Source organism: Phaseolus vulgaris, chromosome 9 (assembly GCF_000499845.2).
Source record: "Phaseolus vulgaris cultivar G19833 chromosome 9, P. vulgaris v2.0, whole genome shotgun sequence".
Classification (NCBI taxonomy): Eukaryota; Viridiplantae; Streptophyta; class Magnoliopsida; order Fabales; family Fabaceae; genus Phaseolus; species Phaseolus vulgaris.
The window spans coordinates 9,932,914-9,949,143 of record NC_023751.2 but is presented as its reverse complement, the minus strand read 5'-3'; the positions used below and the strand labels follow the sequence as shown (position 1 = coordinate 9,949,143).

At 29.1% G+C, this 16,230-nt stretch overlaps 2 protein-coding genes across 2 annotated transcripts; both read right to left on the bottom strand.

The window, feature by feature from the left end:
- Positions 1-342: 342 nt before the first annotated feature.
- LOC137823198 (uncharacterized) lies at positions 343-4,567 on the bottom strand. The gene is made up of 9 exons (XM_068628363.1): positions 4,419-4,567; positions 3,800-4,033; positions 3,353-3,584; positions 2,593-2,743; positions 2,081-2,303; positions 1,905-1,996; positions 1,460-1,595; positions 852-1,183; positions 343-632 (listed from the first exon to the last, which is right to left on the bottom strand). The coding sequence occupies exons 1-9, from the start codon at positions 4,463-4,465 to the stop codon at positions 382-384; spliced, it is 1,698 nt and encodes a 565-aa protein (XP_068484464.1). The 5' UTR covers positions 4,466-4,567; the 3' UTR covers positions 343-381.
- A 6,541-nt stretch (positions 4,568-11,108) lies between these two features.
- On the bottom strand, positions 11,109-14,952 carry LOC137822204 (uncharacterized). Its single transcript, XM_068627102.1, has 6 exons — positions 14,917-14,952; positions 13,169-13,549; positions 12,951-13,082; positions 12,589-12,847; positions 11,268-11,449; positions 11,109-11,153 (listed from the first exon to the last, which is right to left on the bottom strand). Exons 1-6 carry the CDS (start codon positions 14,950-14,952, stop codon positions 11,109-11,111), a joined length of 1,035 nt encoding a protein of 344 aa, XP_068483203.1.
- Positions 14,953-16,230: the final 1,278 nt, after the last annotated feature.

The following is a 16,230-nucleotide window of genomic DNA, read 5'->3' as shown; positions in this document are numbered from 1 at the left end:
CTCTACAATCCTCACCCACTTTTTTGCATTTTACTAGTCAAATTCATCTTCAAACAATTTTTTAAGCTCTCAATTTAAAAAAATAAACTAAATCAGACGCATGCTTATCAATTACTTTACAGATTATATATTAATAATAATTTGTGATTAGATGACTATTGTTTCACACTGACACAGTTAAACTCTAATTTTAAGGAGTGTCTAAATTGCAGACTAAACCCCACCGTGAGGCTCATGTGAATGTTGATTAAGCTCAAAAAAAAAAGAAGCACTAAGGCCGTATAGGTTCCTCTCACCGAAAAGCAATGCATGGAAATACTTGGAGAAATACTTACAGCAGGGTAAACATCACAAACAATCATAATCATCACATAATACCCCTTAGTAGTTAACGATCTGATTATACTTTTTCCTAAGCACAGACAATCTTCTATGAAGGGTAAGCTTTTCATCTTTCTTCCCTAGTTTATCCAAGTAGTATACAATTTTTTTCAGGCTAACCAAAACCTCCTCACTTTCATATCCAAATTCTCTTTCTTGGATACTCAAGATCCTTCTAAGCAGCTCGAGCAACTCACTGTCATCCTTACCAAGTCTGGTTTGAATAGACACCAAACAATCCAACGCCTCCCCTGCCATGCATAACATATGATAAATATCAATTTCATCCCAAAAACTTAAAAGAAATAGGAAACTTAAGGCTCAGTTTTTCCCCTTCGGTGCAAGAATAGTATTACTACGCTCATCAGTGAAATGCAACACAATTAATTGAATGCCCTGAATTATGAATAACTCGATCCTAGATTAATTTGAGCCTGACCAGGTTTTCAATGAAGTATGGGAAGGCTTACCAACAGGAAGGGAATTTTTTCCAAAGGCCTTCTCACGGATCCGCAAAACCTCCAGTGCAAGTTTCTCTGCTTCTTCATCCTTTTTCAAATGGTAGAGTGTAACTGCAAGATGTAACATAGGAAAGCTGATGGACTGGTCATCAGTTCCCTTATGCTTTATCATGATTTGCAAACTTCTTCTCAACAGGTGCTCGGCATCTGCATAATTCTTTGACCGTGAATACGAAGTTGCAAGATTTATCATGTGCGTCACCAGGATGGGGTGCTCCTTTCCTTTGTGCCTCTCAGTGATCCACAAACACTCCTCTAATAGCTCTCTGCCTTCTTGTCCTCTTTGAGTTAAACAAAACAAATTCAAAACCAACCAGCTTTGACGTTTTAATCTTACTTTCTTTCCTTCCTTTTGTTTTTTGTTTTTTTTTTGGGGGGGGGGAGGGTTTAGAGAGAAGGGGGTGTTTAGGAGGGTTATATATAGCAAAACCATTTATATAGAAACAAAAGGCGATACAAATTTATTCTATGTTGTTAATTGTTAGACTTTATTCTTAAACACCCAAAAAAACACTTGAACCTATCGTTAACATAACCAAGGTTATAAGGAAGCTCACCTCCCAGCGGCATGAAGTAATTCAGATAGATCCACCCTCATCTTTTCCATTATACTGTCATCTGGTGACAAGTAATTTGAATCCTTCATGACCTGAATAGCACGTTTAAACAATTGTATTGCTTCATCTGATTTCCCTGAAAAATTATTGGTACTCACATCACATCAATAAGTAGACAGGTCTCAAAGGGACCGTGCGTGGACACCGTTTACATCTAAATAACAAATAGCATCAGCAAAGTAATTTCCATGATAACTTAAGACCAAATAAGTTTGAATGCTGGTGTTTATTCCATCATTTCTGCAGGACACACCATACATTAAAGAAATCATAATCAACACTAGTTAACTGCGCGATCAGGAAAGAAATTAAAATAAAGGGGATATAAATATAAATGGAATATACAAAGAACAAATAAATTGTATATGCAAGTTTACAAAGTTACCTTGAGCACTCTTAACTCGGGCTAGGGAACTCATAGCTATCCCAATTCTTCCATCATTTTGTCCATATAATTTAGTGTATATGTCGAGAACTCTATAAACCAAACCAAAATATAAGTAATATAGAAGAAAGCAGAGTCAATAATGCACTGGATATGGAAGGAGAAACTAAATTAACCTAGTAAAATGAGTTTCAGCGTCATTGGCTCTCCTTTCTTTGAGTAAAAGATTGCCAAGGCTAAGTAAAGGTACAACCAAATCCTTACTTTGGGCACCTCTACTTGATCCCAAAAGAGTGATCACACGCTGGTAAATCTCTATGGCTTTTGTTGCTTTTCCGAAAGAGCCAAGAACTTTTGCCATACCCAAACAAGGCGTGACAAGTAAAGTACTATCCTTACCTAAAAGAAGAGATTATATTATTGAGAATATAATTTTTTTATGAAAACGAATTTAAAAGCAAATTTAGCTTCACCACAGATAATTTCTTCTAAGGTATCTGGAGATTGAAACCGTTAAAAATAATTTGTAACTAGACATGCACAACTGAAAAATCTCAAGAAAATAGCTCCAGATTTCCAATCAAAGAGATAAGCAACACAACATAACCACAGGCATAGTCCTTCATAACAGGTAAATAAAATCAAATACTAAATAAAACTAACATTACTAACTGAAAAATGTTCTCACCGTAGGTCCCCTCCATAATGTAGAGAGCCCTCTGATATGTGTCCAATGATTTTTCAAACATGTTCAATGTTGCGTACATACTTCCCATATGCATAAGTATTGAATCCAGACGAGGTGCATCATCCTTCAAATTGTCAACAACTTCTTTCATCTGGCCATGAATGAAAATATTAGAATGCACTCCACAGAGAAAAGGGAACAACACAAAGAGGTGTGCAAATGTAACACTAGCATTTCAGCAGAAATGTGAAACATATAACTACTTTCGATTTTCATTTGGGTATATACAAACTAAGACATACACAGAGGAAACTATTTCAGTACAAGGGAATCAAACATGTGATACCAATATAAAATTAGTAACCACTAGTGGAAACCCTCAGCCTCATGCAAGAATGTCAGTCAAGAAGAGTGATTGCAAATAACTTTACTGCATACATTTTTGGCGAGCAATGACCATTTATTCATTCTAGCTCCAGAAACCATGACAATCATTAACTCATGTTAGAAAACAAAAATAAACCGACAATTGACTTCTTCATTATACTCTTACACCATCTCATTATAGTAAAATCTGGGTGCTATTAGTTCTTCATAAATTGGTATGCTGAAGTCTTACTCTAGAACAGTAAAAAATTCGTGCAGATTCTGAGAGTTCAACTAATGGCATACCATGCAGACATAATTTAAGTTACCCAACTAGACAATATATTGAAAATGACAAAAGAATGAACAGGAACAAAAGGAAAGGGGGAAATACCATATCCAACAAAGATCCAACAAATTTTAAGTCTCCAACTGCCATGTAACCTAGTGCTATGACATCCAAAATTGCAGCTTCTTCTATGCCTTTAGTACCTGCATTCAGGCTCTCTTTGACGGCTTCGTAATTAGCAGTTAGCAGGTCTATAGCATCATTTTTGTTTCCCATCCTAATCATTCTCTTCACTTCATCAAATAACTCTTCCAATTCTCTTTCTAAACTGCCAATTCTGTAGAATGTGAAATTTCCAAAGCCAAGGGACATTGCCAATTAGAAAATGAACAATTTAAGTTATAAAGATGTTTTATCCTTAGAGGATAAAATTCCAATACATTGGTAAGAAAATTAAGGCACAGAATTGAAATTTGGAAATACTTGAAAATACAACAGGCATAAACAGTAGAAAAAAAGGGAAAGAACAATATCATTTGAACCAATTCCCACCTCTGATGGTCATTTGGAGCTGAAAATCCTGAATAAGCATCACTATGTGGGCCTGTCCCATCACATTCCAATGACCCAACTGAAGATCTTGCGATGCGGACCCGAACAGAAGCAGTCCTAATGGGAATAATGTAAAGCTTTTGATTGTAATTTTGCCTTTGATTACAAACCGAGAAGCATGCTATGCTTTTCAACTCACACAAAGATAGCATATGCGGAAGCTCTTTGCTTGTCCTAGTAATATATACCAGAAGACATTAAACCAAGCCATCACAAATTACTGTAATCAGATATGTACATTACAATGAAGAGTAGACAACAAAAAAAATGAGGATAAAATAACCAGAAACCATGCATCACAGATTAAACATGTATCCAAGCCGAAGACTCACCTGAATTATTAAAAGAAATTCTGCAGTGAACAATATTCATTTCTTTAATTATTGGTAGGTTTTGAGTTATTAAAGTGCATAAATTTCAATTAATAAAGTTGAAGTTGTTATCCTGTGGTGATTCATTGCAGGGAAGAAAAAAGTGGCATGGAACGGAAGTAGCATAGTTGGGAGAAGCAAAGCATTAGCACAACACAACTTAAACATGGAAAGAACAGAAAGAGAACCTGATTCCGGTGAAAGAGTGCGAAGGAAGAAGACATGAACCTTTCATCGTCTTCCTCTTCCTCCTAGGATCAAACCTTAGCAATTAGCATAGCATAGCATACAGCAATGTTAGAAACGGATAAAGCGCATGTGTTTTTCGGGGCTTGTTATGATATTTTGGGCCTCCATTTCCATTCTAATTTGAAAGTAAATTGTTGTTTACACCTCCCAACTTTACTAATATACACTATCTCATATAGTGTAAAGGTTGTTGGTCTGTTAAAGAAAACTGATTTCCTAAGTTTTCCCAACAAATGACTTCCACAAAATACTTTCCGAAATTAAAATTTTAACATTTTAGAGAGCATGTTTTAAAAGTTCTGAAATTTTTGACATTTCACAAAATTACTTTCCAATCTTTTTTAAAAAATTAACATTTTGAAAAGTGGTTTTTAAAAAAAAATTAAAAACCTAAAAAAATAGGGGTGTAAAGAAAATATTTTTGTACTCCTATGCTTAGGATAGACAATAAGTTGATATTTTGTTTTAAAAAGTTTGACAACTTCTATAAAGATAAAAATAATGTAAGAATTATATTATTTGTCATAAATGGGTTGGCATCACTATTGTTATGCATGATATGGTTGTGCAACATTTCACACAATTCCGTATTATGGAACTAAACAAAAACTAAATAATATTTGGAAAGACACATGGATGACAATGGTTTGAGTATATCTTTAAGAATGAGGCAGTGGATGCTATTGAGATTTTTACCACGACATAGTTCAAAAGCTGGGAATGGATTAAGAGTAAGTTCCCTAAAGCAAAATTTTCCTATGTTGAATGATGTGTGTGTCCGTTATTTTGCTTGAAATCTGTGTGTTAAAGGATTTGTTAATCAAAACTTTTTTCTGTATTGATGGTGGGAGTACTAAAGCATAGACAAAGAACATAAACTACTTCTGTCTTTTAGTTTATATAGGTGAGGCAAATTGTTTTTTATCAGATCCACTTTTCGAGTAGCACTTGTGTTCATGCTAATCTTTGCAGTTATACTAAGCACCATCACCTGCATCATCACTATCACTTTTTGGAAAGTAATATCTTTTTGAAGCATGTTCTGTCTTAGGTGGTATGTCAAACTCTTGACTCGTCAGATGACTTATGGAATGGAGTTCAAGCTCAATCCCATGTACTACTAAACATATGTTTTTTTGGATCCTAAAGCTGGTATATGTATAATAGTTTTTCTTTTAACCTTTATTGTAATAGTTAAGTGGTTAGTGATAAAGGGTTATGAGATCAATCCATTTTGAGTTTAGGGCTAGAATGTTAAGTGGATGAGAGTAATGTTACTCAATGTACTAATTTAATTTTTCTTTTTTATAAGTGTTGAAACATCCTTAAAATATTTTTTTTTATTCTATTTATTTGTGGATAAAATAAAACACCTAAACTAATAGAATAAGAAGATGAAGTATATAATATAATATATATATATATATATATATATTTAAAATATAATTATAAAAAATAACATATCTTTTGTCTCAAAAAATATTATCAAGAAATCACATAATGTCTTAAATACATTTATCCACCTCAACAAATTTTAAAAAATCACAATCAAAATATAAAACATTACCATTTCTAAAAAAAACAAAAACTTTTTAGTAAGTTCACCTTAAATTAACAATTAATTAGATATTTAGGGTTTAGTTGCTTGTACAAATTCAATAAAGTGTTATACAGAAATATCTATTCATTATTTACTATTTGATACCTAGATACAATATCATTCTCACATTGCTTTCAAAACTCAATACCACAATACTTAAATTATATTATATTATCACCTAACTAACTATCTTTCACACAATCATATCAACTAACAAATCTAAACATATCCTCATTAGAATAATTTCATTTCAGTATTCACTATTATACTTACACAATAAAGTTATAGATGCTTTAGGAGATGAATATGTTTTGAATTTCTTCATTCAAGACTCCAACTTCTAACTTTAATATTATATAAGAACAACAAACATAAGTTATATGAATTTATATGATGTTAAATAGTAATTTGTATTTTTATGATTTTGGATTGTATTTTAAGATGATTTTGGATTGTATTTTCCTATCAGGAGTTTAAGAGTTTAAGTTTTGAGATGAATATATTGAACTCAAATTTGGTTTTATTTATATGCAATTTAGAATTAAGGTCTAATATTTATGTCACTACTAAAACAATTATTAAATACAAATTATTTTTAGTGATAAAAAATTATTAATTATTTTATTAATTAAATAAAATATAATTTTAGAGATTAAATTAATTTTTATTATTGATAAAAGCTTTTTAAATTGGTATCAAATTATTTAAATTTGAAAGTTGTGAAATAGATGAATTCATTTATTTTATCTCAAAAAATACCTTTTTGTAGTAATTCTTATTCTTATTTTGAATAATTCTTACAAGTAGAAGTAACCATTTTATTTTAAACAACATCTGTCCTTTTTATACTATTTAAAAATGATTTTCTTTATTTTTCACTTGAAGAATAGAATAAAAAGTTAAACAAAATTAATATTTTTCAAAATTATCTCTCAATGGATAATTTATAATTAAATAATCACTTTAATTATTTATTTATTATTTTTTAAAATTATAATTTTTTCCATTTTATACTATGATAATAATAAATTTAATAGTTTCCTCAAATAAGAGAGGTGTCCATTCATAAGAGATGATGTGTGTGAGAGACTCTATGTGCATGTGGGTGTGTACAAAAATTAATAATTTAATTAATATTATATAAAAGATTTATTATTAAATTAATAACTTATTTCATGTACAATTAACTTTGATATATAGCTTATATTGCATTTATTACATTGATAGATAAATGTTTGACTATTTATCCACCTGGACATCAACTTTGGATATTAAACAAGCAAAATATTTCATTTCATTTCATTCTATTGGACATCAACTTACACTATTTTTTTTCTTGATTTTATTTCTTCTTGTATGTTAATAAAAAAAGCGAGAATCTGGCAAAATTGATTTCAGGTTACCTATTATTATTATTTTTATTATTATTTATTATTAATATTAATATTAATATTATTATTATTAATATACTAAAAAATCGTTAAATAATAATCAAATTTAAAAATAAAAAATAATTAATCAATATATTAATTAAATTAAATACTTTTTTAGTAAATAATTTTTTTAATATGTATAATTTATTATTAATAAAAATTTATAAAATATTTTTTTTTATTGTTAAATTAGTTATCAAAGTTTTAATTATTAATATTTTAATTTTAAATTTATTTTTTAAAAGATTAATAGAAACTAATTCCCTAACTAAAATATTAATAATTAAATATCAATTTAAAAATTATCTTGTACATTTTTATTAATAATAAAAATTAAATTAATTATCAATAATTTTTTAAGTTTATAATTAATTATTTTAGATTTTAAAATTATTTTATTTTTTTAGTAATAGTATCCATGTTAATGCGTAAATATAAAAAAAAAATGTTTTATTCATGTCATAGTATGTTTACTATATAGTCTAAAGTATTTTGCCTAGTTAACTTGGTGATCCCACTGGTTATTCACAACTATTTTTATAACTTGCCTTTACAAACAATAATATGCATTTTGAATTAGACGGTACTGTGACTAATTGAAATAATTTTGTACACATTTATTTTATTTATTATTAATTGGATAAGGTGATATTTTTTTTTTCTATCATTTAAGCGTTTGTTTGGAAAAACTATATAACTAATAAGCTAATTTCTATAAGTTAGAAGCTAATATCTTAATTTGTATTGATAAATTACTTTATCGAATTATAACTGTTTGATAAAATTAATTAATAAACTACTTAGTAAATTTAAATAATATAAAAAGAACATAATTACAAAAAATTTATTATATAAATAAATTTTGTTTTTTTAAATATTATGATTGTAATCTTATATATTTTCTATTTTTTTAATATTTATAATTATTCTTTAAAAATTGTATACGTTTTTTATTTGTATAAGTTATTTTATTTAAACAAGTTAATCTAATAAGTATTAATAATTTTTTTATTAATTTAAAAAAAATATATTTTAATTTAAACTAAAACTAAAAATAGATGATAATAAATAAAAAATATGAATAATAAAGAAATATATAAAAAATAATTAAAAAAGATTACACAAGTTAAGTTATAAACTATATTAAATATTTTGTAACTTTTAAACTAGAAGTTCATAAAATAAATAAATGTTCATTACCAAACACAGTTTACATTTATCAAATTTAATAAATTTATAAGTTATTAGGTAACTTATTTTCTTACTAAATACATTCTATCTCATTATGGATAATGATATTGATATACATAATCTTGATGTAAGAAAAAATCACTATATAAAAAAAAGTTTTTTTTTATGGGCGAGAAAACGTATTTTGTATTATTACACAGTACCACAATACAAATCTGAAAACCTGCATAAAACACAGTTTTTTTTTTTAAATATAACTTTTTACTTTTTTTTTCTTGCAATTTCTTTTATCGTAAAAAATATTTGGAGTATAAAAATTTAAATAATTATATTTTATATTTTTCTTTATTTTCTTTATATATGTTCTAACATTTTAATTAATTTAAATATTTTTATATAAAAATTACTTTTAAGAAATAAAATAAAATATTATATTATATGTTTTTTATAAGATTTTAACCGACTCATTCATTACATTTTTTTAATAATTTAAATATATATATATATATATATATATATATATATATATATATATATCGCACTAGGTTTTGTGTGGATAACCTCTCTCTTTCTTGGTTTCCAGTTTACTAAAAGATAAAAGATATCCTTCATGTCTTTTCAACATTTCATATCACTAAAATGATTAATTAATTATCAAATTGTAGTTTGTTATAGTCTTACTTAGATTCAATGTCTTCTATCAATTCCAATTCCAAATTAGGTTCAACTTTTATAACTCTTTTATAATTTTTTTTTATTTAAGGTGTAAAAACTAATAAATATATATACTTTAAATCAATAGTTCAATTTTAAATTTAAATTTTTTTTCCATTCAAATATTTATAAACAAGAAATCACAACATATATTTTGAGATGTTATATAAAACATTAACGTTTAACTCAAGCAAAACAAAGAACATCCAACTTACAACAAAGAGAAACTTGTAATCCAAGCCCAACACAAAATCAAACTCATACAAACTAGATTATCGAGACACCAGTCATAATAAGAAAAATAAATTGATAGTATCTTAGAAGTTACCCAAGACCAAACTTTTAATTGAATTAAAACAAACATTTTTTAAGCATCAATCACACCACCTTTAAAAATTACCTTATTTTTGTGCCTTTAAATCTCTTTTACTACATCAATAACATATTCAAATGCACTACAGAACTTAAACAACAAAAAGTGATGACAACATTCAAAATGATCCACGAACGTCATACCTAACCAAGCATAACACTGACTCCAAACAAGCCAAACTACTCTGAACTCAAAAAAAATGTCGACATGAGTCCTCTTCCACCCCCATAAAACTACACAGAATGCTCTCAACCACTACCCCTCGCCTTTCCAAATTGACCTTAGTGACAATCTTATTTTCCAGCACCCTCCAAGTTGTGACATGGGCTAAAGGCAGAGCTTTAATCCTCCAAAATCTTTCGTACATAGATGAACTTTCCCCCTTAGAATCTCCCCTTAAGGAAACGTAGACAAATTTAACCGAGTACGTTAAAAACACACCATCCTTCCAAACCCAGCTATCTTCCATTTCTAATACTAACCTCAACCCTCGAAGTTTTTGAAGAAGTTGGCTCTCCAAATCCTTTCCCATTCAAAAAGTCTCATTTTCCAAGATAAATTTCACTACCAAATACCGTTATTCCAATCCCGACACTCAAACAACTTATAATCAGAGGACAAACTCAAAGAACGCAACCACGAAAAACTGCTCTTCAAAGCACCACAACGCACCCAATTATCTTCCCAAAAAGAGATTTCTTTCTTGTTCCCAACCTTCCAACTGAAGCAATCTTCAAACCTCCTTTCCCAATCCTCCAAATCTCATACCTCTTTCAAATCTTTCCACCAGAGAGACACCTTATAATTATTATCGCGCACTCTCAAACTTCTTCACCTTCCGTATTTTGATTCCAAAATCTCCTTCCATAAGCTGCCCTTGTCCATTCTCAAATGCCAAATCAATTTTCCTAGTAAAGCTACATTAAAAACCCTTAAATCAATAATTCCAATACCGCCAGCCTCACGAGACTCGCAAATATTTTTCCAAGAAACCCAAACAATCTTCCTCCCTTCACACCCCCACCCCCAAAGAATTTTTTTATGAATTCTCACTATCTCCTTTAACTCCACATAAGGCATTTTGTATAAAGACAAATAAAATAGTGAAATAGAAGAAAGAACATACTTAATTAGACAGATCCTCCCGGCCATTGAAAGAAGCCTACCTTTCCACCTGCCAGTCTATTCTTCAATCTTTCAACCACACCATCCCAAAAGACACCTTTCTTATGACACCCCCTACCAACAACCCCAAGTACTTAAATGGAGTTGTCATCACATCACAATTAAGAATAATTGCAAAACACTAAATCATAGTCTAATCGATCCCCAACCCACCAATTCTACTCTTCAAGAAATTCACCTTAAGATCATAAGATAATTCAAAACAATTCAAAGATCCCTTAATGTTAAACACACTTTTAGTATTAGCTTCATAGAAAAATAAGGTATCATTTGCATATTGTAACATGTTTACCTTAACTTTCTTATCCCCGACTTCCAAACTATCAATCAAATTTTTCTCAACCGCCATCCTTGACACACCTGCCAAACCTTCAGCCGCAATAAGAAACAAAAATGGTGCTAATGGATCCCCTTGACGCAACCCCCTCATCGGAATGAACTCCTTAGAAGGACTTCCATTCTCAAGCACGAACACTGATAAGTGTAAAATATTAGTAATATTTCATATTCAAATATAGGCACTTATGAGTATTAATTGATCAAATAAATATAAAATATTCCATAATTTATGAAATTATACCTTTTTACATATTTTATGATCTTTATTTGAATAAGAACATTTTATTCCCAAATTTGGTGTTAATTCATGTTTCTAGGAAAAAATGGAGATGACTGGCTAAAGAAGAATAATATAAGTTAAAAGGAGAAAGTTGGAAGACCCGGAATGTACAAGCGCACAAAAAGTCCAACTCAACATCAGAGCAACTCACTCAAGTGAGCCCATGCTCGCTTGAGTGAGAATGCTCCGACATCATTGGACAAAATCGACTCTTTGCTCGCTCAAGCGAGTTATACCTCGCTTGAGTGAGATAGCGCTAGAGACATAACATTTTACTTGACTAAACTAGCCCATTAGTGTCACATAAGAAGTCACTTAACCCTAGCAAATTAGGTTAAATAGGATGCTTGAGATACAATCCTAGTGTGCACGATTGAGAAGAAAACACCATTGAGTGAATTGTAATCTAATTGGAAGAATAAAAGGTGTTAGAAGATGTGTGGCTAATTCTACCATTTAGGATTAAGAGCATTATGTTCAAACTCTTATGTATTGAGGTAATCTATGAACATAATATTTTGTTATTGATTGATTATTGGTATTATTGTTTTGCTTCTAATTCTTGATCTAGAATCTTAAATTTGACTTGAAAGTATTTTTAGGATTCTGGCCTAATCAATAATACTTGACATATTTGAGTGCTAGGAATAGACTTGAAATGTTAATTGCTATCAACGTCTGATCTTGATACTAAGTTATTTTTATATATATGCGAGGAATCAATATAAATGATTTTTATACGGGCATCAATATCAATCAAATGACATAATATTATCAGACTAATCTAAATACAAAAGAGTGAGAAAGATGAAACTCAATCCCTATTTTTCCAATTGAAGCAACAACTCTTTGCTTTATTTTCTTGTTAATCATTGCCATCCCAACAAATTCCAAACAACTTTTATAATTTTGTTTTATATTTAGATAATATTTTACTTGATTATTCAACTGTTCCTTATGGGTTCAATATCTATCCTTAGGGACACATTATTACTTCTGACAACACAGTGCACTTGCTGTAAAAAGTCATCAAACATCGAGGCAAATTCTAAGCAAGCCTCAATCCCTTTATCACAGAAGCCAACCCTTTCTAACATATAGTAAATAAACTCCCAACTTATAGAATCATAAATCTTCTCATAATCAACTTTAAAGAAAACACAACTTTTCTTCTTCCTCTTCATCTCCTCTAAAACTTCATTGGCCACAAGCTCTCTATCCAATAAACCCTTCCCATCAAGAAAGCAGACTGCCTGACATTTATAACTTTGTTAATCACCTTTTCCAACTTAAGAGATAATGCTTTTGAAATAATTTTATATAAGCACCCAACCAACAAAATAGGTCTAAAATCACCGAGCTGCTGGAATTGTCAACTTTCAGAATCAAGCATAAGAATGACACATTTGACCCCCTAGACCATTTACCTCTGACCACAAAGCCTTTCAGAGTTGACATAACATCATCTTTAATAAAGTCCCAACTAATCTTTAGAAACCCAAAATTGAAACTATCTGGACCTGGAATTTTCAAACTGTCGCTTCCTTTATTTCTTCTTCAGAAAAATCTCCTACCAACATCTCGTTATCTTCCCCAAAGATGGAATTAAAACTGACATTGTCCATCCTGATCTGAAAATCTTCTTCCCCAACAAATCTAGACTTGAAAAAATCTCTGACCTTATCCTTAATCACTTCCTTATCAACACACCATTGACCATTCTCTACAATGTTATGTAACTCGTTCCTAGCCCTCCTCCATTTCAATGTCGAGTGAAATTTTTTTGTATTACGGTCACCCTGTTTCAACCACTTTAAATGAGCTTTATGAAGCAAAACCTCCTCTTGTTTAAACGAATTATTGCTTTGTTCCGCTAAAAGTAACCTTCTTTCCTCCCTTCTAAGCTCATCTAACTCATTTTCGTCGTCTCTTTCATCTAACTCAAAAATCCTCTTCTGCAGATCTTCACCAACAATATTAACATTCCCAAATACTTCTCTATTTCATATTTTTCTGCTTTAAGTTTTTTCAATTTTTCTTTGAATACAAACAACCCTCCTCCTTGCAAGATGTGGTTAACAACCTGAATTAAAAAGAAATGAAAATTTTCACGGGAGAAAATAAAATAAAATAAAATGTTGACACGAAAATAGGAGAATGGGAGAAGCATATGAATTGAAGAAAAGCTCTTTCTATATATATATATAAATAATCCAATATCTTTAATAACTATATATAACATATATTTAAAAATTCCAATAAAAAGAGAGAATCTCAATGAAAAAAAAGAAAATCTTTCATATTTGAGAGAATCTCAATTAGTGTTATTGAAAACATCTATTTTATAAATTTATCTTTCATATATAAGCCTATAGTAATTAGCTAAACAATACAAGAATAAAATTATAAAATTAGTCATTAATTTAGAAAATAATAGTAATAAGTAGTTAAAAAAAAATTATAGTTAATGTTAAAGACCAATTCTAGATTTTCATTTGCAAAACAATTTAGTTATTGTTCTGATGTTAAAACTAACATTTTATTGTTAATCAACAACTCATTTGTTTGCTGTGGAGCTTGAAGCTCTATAATGATTTTGTGCTTAAAAAGGTCTTGGGCTAATGCGAGTTTGTCTTTAAAACCACTTTTTTATTCTCATAAATGTCGTCAACATTCATACTTTAAGTATATTGAGATACCATCACTAGAGTCAATCACCACATTTGAGATATTGTCCGCTTTAGAATTTGGAGCTTTATTATAGTTTTGTCCTTAAAAGATGTCTTAGAGGATTAAGGGATGAAGGTGTAATTAAATTCCTCATAACCTCGACTTCTAAGCAATGTTGGACTATTGTACATACAGAAATATAAAAATCAATTTAGTGACCAGTTATATAGAAACCACTTTAGTTAGAGTATTATACAAAAACCATATCAGTAACCAAGATATATAAAAATCAATTTAGTACTATATTATATAGAAACAAATCAAGAGAATGCAAAAACCAATTTAGTGACCAAATATGTAAAGATCAAAAGATAATTACTATATTGGTCTCTAAATAATGATAATTTATTTTAAAATATTATCTTATTGACCTACTTAATATTTCATATTTTATATTTATTTATAGAATTAAGTTCACTAATTAGTTTACCAATTTAGAAACTATTTATTAATAATAAAAATTACTTTAGATATCAATAATTTTTTTAGTCTCTAAAAATATCTAATTAAGTCAATATAGTAACTAATTACTTTTTGTCTACAAAATTAGTTTCTATTTAATGATTTTCTTGTAGTGAATTTGCTTAGTTACCATTCCGCTCACTCGAGTAAAGGTATGCTCACCCATCCACCAAACCTCTCAGGTTTCAATTAAATGAATTTCTTTCAATACCTAAGCATATCGAGTTTTCAATTAAAAGATTTTAACCTCACAAGAAGTTTCTCGCCTAGCAACTTTACATAAATCGAAATTTTTTATAATTTTACAATTTTACCAAATTGGTCCGAAAATTGTAAAAAATCTTTTACATAAAATTATTTAATTCATTTTTTAAATAATAACATCCTGAACCAATTTGACTCGCAACATTCTATATTTTTAATTACTAAACATACAATATATCTCACTTAGAATTTTACCGAGACAAATTATATCATTTATCAAATTCATCACATTTTCAACAATCCAACGTGTCATTCATACAATATGTTACTCACTAGTAATGTTTGTAAGGAACATTAACAATATTGTCACAATTATTTCAAAATTCATCATCGCATATGATATTCATATCAAAATTCAACACATTGAATATTTTCAAACAAAACAATCCCTCAAAATAATCAATATTGTGGCCAGATCATATCCACAATCACTCCTAGACTAACCGAGATTCATCTTTGCTCCCAAAACATCACATGAAAGACCTTGACCGACTATATACATGCATCATTTCCCATAAAACCAACTTAAAAAGAAAATGGCAAAAAGAAACTTACACAAAAATATCTCTTGATTTGAAAAATGTGTTTTACGCTCCAATATATTAAAAAAACTATTTTAGATTTAAAAAATTTAGAGAAAGAACAAATGAAAAATATGGTATTTCTTGTAAAATAAAACTTGAATAGTTAACTTTTTTAAATTAGTTAAATGGAATAATCCTACGCACTGTCAATCTCTTTATTTGTATGAAGAATAAAAAAAAAATACTCTCAAAACCACTGAAACAAACACAAGAACCCACCCGCCCCTCCCTCCTCATTGTACATACCTATAAATAAATACAACATAAGTGAGTCGGTTCATTTAACCATCAATACATGATGAATGAAATTGTACTATTTTTTTTATGAAACTCATTAGTAAGTTAAGTTGAATTATCCATCAAATACTCAATTGATTGATTAGGTCGAGTCACATTCAATAGTACATTTTAAAAATTTTACATTTTCAATTCATATATAAGTGGGAAATACAACATGTAGGACCCAATAAAAAATGACATTATTATTTTACTAAATAAGAAAAACATTTTCTTATTTATTATTAAACTTACCATAAATATTTTTATTTGGTATATTTTTTTATTATCTCTCACTTTTTTTTATTTTTCACTTGAAG

Excerpts from the sequence above, each read along its gene's own strand:
- LOC137823198 (XM_068628363.1), bottom strand. The coding sequence starts at position 4,465 with ATGAAAGGTTCATGTCTTCTTCCTTCGCACTCTTTCACCGGAATCAG. Across the intron at positions 2,744-3,352 it reads TTGGATCTTTGTTGGATATG|ATGAAAGAAGTTGTTGACAA; the intron begins GTATTTCCCCCT and ends ATTCATGGCCAG. Across the intron at positions 1,184-1,459 it reads TTACTTCATGCCGCTGGGAG|AGGACAAGAAGGCAGAGAGC; the intron begins GTGAGCTTCCTT and ends TTTAACTCAAAG.
- LOC137822204 (XM_068627102.1), bottom strand. The coding sequence starts at position 14,952 with ATGGGTGAGCATACCTTTACTCGAGTGAGCGGAATG. Across the intron at positions 13,550-14,916 it reads TTACTCGAGTGAGCGGAATG|AAGAGGATTTTTGAGTTAGA; the intron begins GTAACTAAGCAA and ends GAAGATCTGCAG. Across the intron at positions 12,848-12,950 it reads TTGACAATTCCAGCAGCTCG|GCAGTCTGCTTTCTTGATGG; the intron begins GTGATTTTAGAC and ends TATAAATGTCAG.